This window comes from Meriones unguiculatus, chromosome 12 (genome assembly GCF_030254825.1).
Source record: "Meriones unguiculatus strain TT.TT164.6M chromosome 12, Bangor_MerUng_6.1, whole genome shotgun sequence".
Classification (NCBI taxonomy): domain Eukaryota; kingdom Metazoa; phylum Chordata; class Mammalia; order Rodentia; family Muridae; genus Meriones; species Meriones unguiculatus.
Genome location: NC_083360.1, coordinates 92,327,217 through 92,336,935, shown reverse-complemented (window position 1 = coordinate 92,336,935; position 9,719 = coordinate 92,327,217). Strand labels below are relative to the sequence as shown.

The 9,719-nt window shown below is 41.2% G+C and overlaps 1 protein-coding gene across 1 annotated transcript in view; it reads left to right on the top strand.

The window, feature by feature from the left end:
• The first annotated feature begins 1,013 nt into the window (after positions 1-1,013).
• Positions 1,014-9,719, top strand: part of Ppp4r3b (protein phosphatase 4 regulatory subunit 3B) — a 51,360-nt gene continuing 42,654 nt past the window's right edge. Inside the window, exons 1-2 of the mRNA XM_021659476.2 lie at positions 1,014-1,558; positions 2,539-2,594. Coding sequence (XP_021515151.1) covers positions 1,417-1,558; positions 2,539-2,594 — 198 coding nt within the window. The 5' untranslated portion in view covers positions 1,014-1,416. The remainder of the gene's footprint in view (positions 1,559-2,538; positions 2,595-9,719) is intronic.

Below are 9,719 nucleotides of genomic sequence, written 5' to 3'. Positions count from 1 at the left end.
CTTAAGCTATCCAGGACCTCGAGATCCTCCTGTCTCAGCCTTTCCAAGTGAAGTTGATACAAGCAGGTGGCAGCAAGCCAGGCTAATTTTTTTTTTTTTGGTCTCTTATACATTTAAAGCAATTGTAAATCAAAATTTGAAATTATTTTTAATCAAGTGCCTACTTACGCAAAACCCAACTTTAAATGCACAGGTAAAGAGTGTTCACACCTAACTAACCTCTTCAGAACCTAAGAACACTTGGACAAGCCTAGTGCTGACTACAATTCCCGAAATACACCTCGGGATCGCCTTGTGCCCCCGTCCCTCGTTCATTTTCAGGTCAGAGCCGAGGGCTGGCCCAGGCGAGGGACCCAATAAGGAGAACGGAGGCGGCATGGCGAGAGCTTCGCCCCACTGGGCAACGCCGACTCAGCTCCGGGGCCCCTTCATTCTGTGGCACAGGGCGCCGAGAGCTCCGCAGGGGTGGGCGGCCGCTCGCCGGCTCCCGCTCCGTCTCGGCCGCCGGCCTCCCTGGGAGCACCGCAGCTTCCCGAGGGGCAAACGGAGCCTTTCCACGGCCGGCGCTCGAGGCCGACCAAAGAACGCTTTGGCGGGAAATAGAAAACTGCCAGCGCGGCCGTGGAACACTAGAGTTGCCTACTGCTCCCGGGGGCCGCGGATCACTTTGCAGGCGGATCGGACGGCGTGAGTCCCGTCCAAGCACTCGGACTCCCCAGCCTGGCTTTGTTCTGTCCTCGGAGCAAGCCCGGAGCTGACCACCCGCCGCACGCCTAACATCCGCCCCGGAGTCGAACGAATCAGCAACGCCACAGCTGCGACGACCCGCTACAGACCCTTTGCAGGGAGCAAAGCTCGCGAGAACTGCCACCCACGTGAGATCCCGAGCGAGGAGGCGGGGCCGGAAGAGCAGGAAGTCCCTCCCTGGCGTGTGGCCTCAGTGGCGCGCTCTCCTCGCGAGAGCACCGAGGGCTGGCTCTCCGGAAGCGCGTTCGGAGTCGGCGGCGCCGTGCGTTGGCCTCGTCGGCCGCCGTAGCCCCTGCTAGACCAGCCCGTGCGAACCTGCTGGAAGAGGAAGAGAAAGGCAGAGAGAGTCGGATTACAAGATGGCGGGCCTGTGGTAGTGCCCGCGGCGGCGGCGACAGCAGGAGAGCGAGCGAGACCGGGGGAGCGAAGGGCAGGGGGGTGGGCGTGCGCAGGGGTGACGGGAGGGGCGGCGGAGACCACGAGCAGAGGGCTCTCGGCGGCTCTTGTCACCGCTCCCCACGGCTGAGCCCCTGGAGCCATGGTAAACTCGGGCCTCTCGGGAGCCGCCGCCGCCGCCGCCGCCGCGACCGGCTCTCAGGAGTGAGGAGCCCCGGCGGGGCGAGCGAGGAGGCGGCGGCGGGGCGGCGGGGCGGCGGGCCGGCCTCCACCATGTCGGATACCCGGCGGCGAGTGAAGGTCTACACCCTGAACGAAGACCGGCAGTGGGACGACCGAGGCACCGGGCACGTCTCCTCCACCTACGTCGAGGAGCTCAAAGGGATGTCGCTGCTGGTTCGTGCGGAGTCCGACGGTAAGGCTCTCGGAACGGTGGAGTAGGGGACAGCGCCTTCGGTGTAAGCGCTGCGCTCCGTCCTCAGGACGAGCGCCGCTAGGGACCGCGCGTTGGTCTTGAGCCTGCCCTTCTCCACGTTAAAAACAAACCACTGGGCCTGGATTTACTCTCCGTCAGACGTGAACTGCAGTTCTCCGCCTCCATCCCTATTAAGGATTTGTCTCTTCCCCCTCCAGTCCCTGCCCGCTGGTTGAGCTTTACAATGTGAAGAGTGGGAAATGAGTAGATCAGACACCACCAGCCCCCCCTACCCGCTTGTCGGGCGTATGTGTGTGGTATAAAAGATTTAGTGAAACTTTCTGAGTGCCTAAAAAAAAAAAAAGAAAAATACGTTTCAGTTGTTCCAAGGGACCCGTGCTGGGGAAAACTAAAACGGACTTTTTCTTGGAGTTAGTACAGTCTGTTTCCACGATACACACAGAAGCACATCCTTACTTTTTGATCCCCCTTCTCCCCCAGGCTGCCATTGCAGAGAGTGAAAAAGTGGGTTCCGTGATTGAGCAAGTTAGAAAACTAAAGCAGACTGTAAAGTTGTATTTGTTGGTTGCAGAATTCATAGAAAGCATTTTAGTATTATTAAAAACTGGCAGCCATAAATAATGAAACAGCTACTACGTGTACTCACGAGTTTCCCAATTGGAGCAGCTAATACATGTAATAGAAGAACAACAATCTTAGATTTATTTTGGTGACTGTCCTAGGGCAGTAGTCAGAGGCATTTATTTCTATGTTATGCTGGATTTCTGTTGATTGTCAAAGGAAAAGAATAAGTAGTTTTGGTAAGTCTCTCTCTGGTCCTTGTGATTTGTTTTGTTTGACAGGAATTGCAATGAAACGGCTTTTGTTAAAGTTAGGCTTTAAATGATATAGCTATCTCATAGTCTGAATATTGGTTTCACATGAATTTGAGCCTTGCATTTTTTTTTTAACTCTTTCAGGATCTCTACTCTTGGAGTCAAAGATAAATCCAAACACTGCATATCAAAAACAGCAGGCAAGTAGTTGTTTCTCTTTAATTTGAAAGACTTCATCTGTGATCCAGGAAGTATTAATCTGACAAAGATGGGAATATTTCCAGACAAGAAAAAAAGTGTGGTAACTAAAATTAGAGACCATGTGTATTTACCTTTCAGGTTGAGAGTTTCAAAATAAAAAAAAAAAGTTTTTATATTGGCAATTTAATAATTGTTTTTAATTGAGCCTCTGTTTGTATTGGAATGCAGTGTATTCCTTGGTCTTCTTTAAAGTAAGCCATATCTCTGCTATATGCTCTGCACTAAGCCTTTTGTTCTGAGTCACATTTGAAAGAAATGGGTTAAAAGAAGATTCAGATTGTTCAGTTACTACCATTAAGAAAAAATTCAAAGGGATGCTTTTTAAAGCAAGGAAAGTCTGTTTGTGGTGTGAAATTGATTCTTTGACCAAGGAAAAGAGTTTATTAAGTGTCGTTTAAGTTCTGTTGTTTAATTGTATGCATATTTTAATATCATTTTAATATAATCAATGGATGCTTTATAAATATACACGCTGGGAATTGTGCAACATTTTTTGTTAATATTTATTGTCACTTTGGAAAAGGAAACCTGGTTTTAGTATTTCTAATTGGTTAACATGAAGATGATAGCATTGAGTCATCCTTTCTTTACCTGTGAATGTTTTCATTCTTACTATGAAATACTATCAAAACTGAATAGTGTAGAGAATAATATAATAGGCTCCATTATATTATAACACCATCATATTTGACAATATTAACATAATATATTTTCTTCAATCTTTTTGTAATGTTTAACATGGTAGAGGTAAAATCTCCTTTGTATCTATCCCATTTTGTCTATTCTCCATTCTCCCTATGGTAACCCTATACTGAAATTGTTGTGTATTCTGTATACATGCCTTTTATACCTTTCCTACATATGTATGTATCCGTAAATAATATGTAGTCTTTTGTGTTTTTAAACTTTTACACTACTGATACCATCCTTTTATATGTATTCTAAAGTTTGCATTTTCATACTTCTTTGAAGATTTATTCGTGTTAATGTAGGTGGTTTTTATTTTAATTCTGTATTACATTTTGGTGTTTGATATATACCTATGAGTCATTTGGATTAGTGTGTGTGTGTATGTATGTGTGTGTATGTTATGTGGTGTAATGTGTGTTATGCAAATAAAGTCATGTGACAGACTTTGGAAGGAAAAGAGAAATTATTTTAGGTTTATATTGATAGCATCAAGTCTACCTTTCTTCAAGGTGTATAAGAATTTGGATGCTATAGAGACTTCACAGAAGAAATAAAATTACATCTTTTGTAAAGCTTATTAATAGTAAAAATTTTATTGTAAATTGTTTTATGCATGCAGTACATTCTTAGTTCTTCAGAGTATTTTAATATTCAACTGGTAGCTTTTTTTCTCATGGACAATTTTTATATGTGTTTATCTTTTGGTGAAGAATTCAATTAAAACATTTGTCTTGAACATTTGAGTGTTTTTCTGTATCTTAGATATATTTAAGGACATTTGAATAAATATGATTCCTAACTCAACTAGGCAGATAGTTGCTGTTTGTTTCCATTAAATTTTACAAGATAGCTACTTGGGAGTTTTTTGCTCATTTGTGGAGAAATAGTATTTTGTCATTTTTTTCTCCTATCTATATGAATATAAAATGATAAGAACATTTGCTCCTAAGTGTGACTCCTAAGTCATGAACAGTTCCCTACACATTTCTTGTAATACTTGACGTGTATAAGGGATCTTTGAGCTGCTATTCCTATTGAAAATATTATATTGTACAGAGGCTTATCTGTAAAACAGTACTCCAGCACTTTAAAAATATACAGTGGTTCATTAAATACTTAAGAATTTTGAAGCATACTTTCATGTATAATGTTAACTTTCTAGAAAACTAGGTCCAAGCCAGGCAGTGGTGGCACATGCCTTTAATCCCAGGACTCAGGAGGCAGAGGTAAGCAGATATCCGAGTTCCAGGATAGCCAAAGCTACACAGAGAAACCCAGCCTTGAAAAACCAAAAAAGAAAAGAAAGAAAACAAGTTCCAACTAAATTTGATTTTTTTTTTTTTTATACACTAAGTGTACAAAGCATAGGAGAAAAATAACACCATAAACACACATTACTAAGGTTTGTAAGAGAATTCTTTGGTAATGAGAAGACTATAGAAACGCATGCTGTGAATACAGAAATGAAAATTGTGAATGGAGTCACCTGTATTTTCTTTAATTTTACTTAAATTCAGAGGAACTTTCCAGTGGAAGCCATAGAGACCTTTGAAGTTACGTTAAATTTAGTTCCTTTGTAATATATAAATTTTTTTCCTATTTTAACCAAAATCTTGCTCACTTTGCACTTTTTACAAAGTTATACAAATTGGAATTCTTGGATGTATCATTTTTATGTTTATTAGAATTATCACATTATCAACATTTGTCAACATTTGAGATTTTAAATAGATTATTCTAGAAAGTTATTTCCAAAATTAAAAGAAGTATGTTATTCATAGATGGCTGTTTAAATAAAAAATTGAGTGAATGGCTTGTTTATAGACTATTTGGCTATGTTAAATATGGTGAGCCAAGTCAGGCGGGGTGGCGCATGCATGTAATGCCAGTACTCAGGGAGGCAGAGGCAAGCAGATCTTTGTGAGCGAGTCCAGGACAGCCAAGGCTACACAAAGAAACCCTGTCTCAAAACACCGAAAACAAAAAATACATATATATGTTGAATGAATTTAGAGATAACTATTAAATTATTAAATTAAGTAACAAATAAGTATCAAATAACTGAATTGCAGAAGGTTGTCAGTGATTCGCAGTACTTCCCCACTATGTCTAGTACTGAAAAGTGTCAGATGAGATGTATTTTCTCAATACACTGAAGGAAACACATCGACAAAGAGGAAAAAATGGTTATGCAGTACAGCATGAAGCTGTGCCTGATACATGTTTCAGATATTTAAGTAACTTAAAACCAATCCTACCGATCTTGACTTACTCAGAAGTCAAAATTACAGAGATATAATAGCATAGTTAACATAGTTGTGTGTTTATGAGTTTAAAAGATAAGTCCTCACCTCAGTGAAACAGTAATAGAATGACAAAATAACTAACGGAAGAATTTTTGCCTGGATCTCACTGAAAATGAATGGAAGGTTTAACCTGTGGACATAGGTTATGAATAGGAACGCAAAGCTGATACTGCAGCACAAAATATTGTACGCAGAAAAGTTGTTTTCCACAGTTGTGGGCAGGAGAAAACAGGAAAAAGTATTAGAAGCTAGGATCGATAAGAATTTCATTCTTGGTAGTGGTGGTGATTGCTGAAATCAATAATATATCTACTTGAATTGGAAGAAGTCTGTTTGCAGAAGTATTTTTATTTCAGAATTTGGTGTACCAAACAAAAGTGTGCCATTATAAATTTTTATTGGAGACTTAACATGGTGAAAATACTGTGTTTAAGGAAACCACTTTGACAATATGATGAGTAATAGATGAGAAGAGCGTGGTGGAACAAAAGAGCTTTGAGTGGGAAACCCATTTGTTACAATTGTGATACAAGAAATGAAAGTTTGGTAAATAGACTTGAAGCAGAATTCTGGTATGTTTTAAAGAAGCTGCTAGAGAATATGGTGAGTGATTAGACATCAAAAGAAATCAAGGTACTGTCTTATTGTTTTGTGTTGTTACTGTTATTACGATTACTGCCTAGTGTTTTGGGCTAGGAAAGTGAGTTATTTCCAAAAAGTGAGAAGTTGAGCAGGCTTGCATTCATCTCTTCTTTTGAGGCTTGATTATCAAAGCTTTTTTTTGTTGTTGTTGGCATTCAAAAGTACTGACATCTCTCATACCTTTAGTCCATGTGGTTTGTATTACTAACAGTTGCCCTCATTACCACTCTCTTTGTTATTTGTTGGTTGGTTGAGTTTTTGAAACAAGACTTCACTAAGTGTCTCTGGCAGTCCTGGAATTCACTATGTAGACCAAATTGGCCTCACACTCACAAAGATGGGCCTGCCTCTGCCTCCCAAGTGCTGGGATTAAAGGGGTAAGCCACTGTGCATATCACTTTCCCATTTTCTTACAGCTTATCTTCCAGTAATACCTATGTAAACAGAAATGTATAGACATACTCTCCATTTCATAAGCTCACGTGCTGTTCTGGGCCTTTTTTAAAATTTAGGCTTTAAGGCAAATGAAATAAATGAAGTCTTAATATTAGACATCTGGAGCTAGTGGTAGGGTTTGAGTTGTTAGTAAAGCAGATCCTCATTTAAGAAACAAAATGAACTTTTAGCTCCAGCAAGGGACTATCCTCTTAATGGACAGAACAAAGCTTAAGACAGCTTTGCAGAACTATGTGACCTAGTACTTAGTAGGTGGTTGTTTATGGCCCGACCCTAACCCTCTTTAGGGTTTGTTTTTTAAAATAAGTTTGAGATTTTTGGAAGACTTGACTTGTTTTGGATTCTGTTTATAATGCGGGGCTGGGGAGGGGGTAGGTCAAATCCAACACCTTTCAAGTGCTAATTACTACTCTGCCACTGACCTAACTGCCCGGTTTTAGGAAGAGTTTTTAAATTACCTGGCAGGGGGATACCATGATCACAGAGTTGGTTTTCTTGGGATAAAGCATATCCATTGCACTCCAGATGTGCTGGCCACTGTGATTTCCTCAAATTTAGTAGCAGGGGACTCTGTTTGCACTCTCCCCTCCAAGAAACTAATGACATGGTCCAAAATATGTATCAGTCTGTGAGTGCTGATGAAAGGCAATAAACGTAAGAATATTTGGGGTTGGGTCGCTCTGTAGTCCAAATAGGCAATTGAATTAGGGGGTCATGGGGATGTTGAAAGAGACAGGTGGATTTCAATGATTTTTTTTTTTTTTAATATGTGAGTGTTTTGCCTGCATGTATGTCTGGGCACCACATGTGTGCAGCACCCTCGGAGACCAAAAGAGAAAATCAGATCACCTAGGTCTGGACTTGAAAGGTGGTTGTGAGCTGCCTTGTGAGTGCTGAATTGAACCCTGGTCCTCTGGAAGAGCAGCCAGTGTAACATCTCAAATCCCTGAAAGGATTTTTTTGAAGGTCTTAAAGGTTTTTACTTTAATGTACAAAGGCTAGCATGATCTCTTCCACTGTGTAGCTGGCCGTGAATGATTCATTCAGAGAAGGCAAGACACAGAGAAAACTAAGTGGATTTTGAGGGTAGAGGTGAAAGTTTGTGTTGATGAAGGATTAGGCCTTGATAATAGGAAGAAAAAGGCTACAGTATATTTGCATTGCTGAGGAATTAAGTCCAGGGTCGCATACAGGCTAGGCAAGTGCTGTGCTGCTGACTTGCACCCTTCGCCCTGTGTCTGTTAGGTATTCTTGTTATTTCTTTGAGGTGACTAAACCCGGGACCTCACACATACATGCTAGGCAAAAGCTGTCATTGAATGACATCTCAAACTCATTTTTAGCTTTGAGACAGACTTGCCAAGTTGCTGGGACTGACCTTGAACTCATTGCATTGCCCAGGCAGACTCTCAACTTGGAGTTGCCTCACACTTCTCAGTAACAGTTTATAGGTTTGTGCCAATAGGCCCTGTTGTAAGTGCCTTAATTGAAATATAGTACTTCAGTAAAATTTAGAATGCTGACTGTTAGGCTTCAAAGTCAGTTATGGGAGGAATAAAGTACTGGGTATTAAAAAAAAAAAAAAGATTCCTTGTAGGTTGTGGTAGCCTACAACTTTATTTCTAGCACTTGGGAAGCAAAGGCAAGTGGAATACAGAGGTGTATTGAAGCCAGCCTGATCTACATACTGAGTTTCAGGCCATCCAGAGTCACACAGTGAGACTCCTTACTCTAAAAAAATAAATAAAAACATAAACAAAAGCAAGGAAAAAGAGAGGCAAGAAGGAAATTGATGATGAAAGGGCACTCAGTTACTTTAATCAGATTTTTGTTGTTTTACCTGCACATACTTTTTAGAAAGTCAGAGTCAAAATTATTTGGGCCTTAGATGCCTGCATAACCAATATGGATTTTATTCTGCAGTTGTCGTGGCAATACAAACTGGAATGTGTAGTATGGAGCTTGAGGAGTTTAAAGATTTATTTGCTTATTTAGGGGGCAGCAGGCAGGGGCATGTGCACATGAGTGAAGGTGATGGGGGTCAGAAGTATTGGATCCCTCTGGAGTTGGAGTTAGAGGTGCATATGAGCTGCCCGGCTTAGATAGGGGCTGGTGGGCACCAATCTCAGGTCTGTGCTCCTAACCACAGAGCCACCTCTTTGGCCCTACATGAGGGTTTGAGAAGAAACCTGCCTCTGTATTGATTTTCTCAAAAGGAGATTGTTGTGGTTGGTGTCTAGAGCGTCCAGTAGTGGGGTCCTAAAATCTATGTGGCATTTCTAAGCAAGAAGTAACATTTCTCCAAAACATTTGCTCAAATTTCAGTAACTGTTGCCCGACTATCCTAACCCTAACAAAACAGATCAGGTAAACAGTTGAAAACGGTATCAACAGAAATTAAGAAGATAGTGACCAAACTGCCATTCAAACTTGGGTTAGCAGCCAGTGATGTGACAGAATGAAAACCAAAAGAACTCTGACAAGAAGTTAACACTCCACAAAAGTTTTAGTTGTTAAAAGATATTTTAACTATCTACCACCATTTGCAGGTTTACTCTGTCTAAGTAGTTCTAAAGGCTGATTGTTAATATTAAACAGCCATTCGAACATTAAACATTTTTCTTATTTTATTTTTATATAATCCTTTTGTTTCCTATGTGTGTGTTGTATGAAGTCATTGTTGTTTGTAGAAAGGGTCTCACTGTGTAGCCCTGGTTGGCCTAAATCTCAGTGTATAGACTCAAAGCCACAAAGATCTACGTACCTCTGCCTCCCCAGTGCTGAGGTCAAAGGTGTATATAAAATATTTAGTAAACTTTAGGCATATGATCAATGTTTTGGAGAGTACTATTCATGAAGCCGTTACATGGAAAAGCTGAGTGGATGCTCAAATGCTTTAACTGGGCCTGGCTGCAGCAGCTCTGCTTTGATCTCTAGAACTTTTCTAGGTAAGTTTCCTTCTGCCAAGAT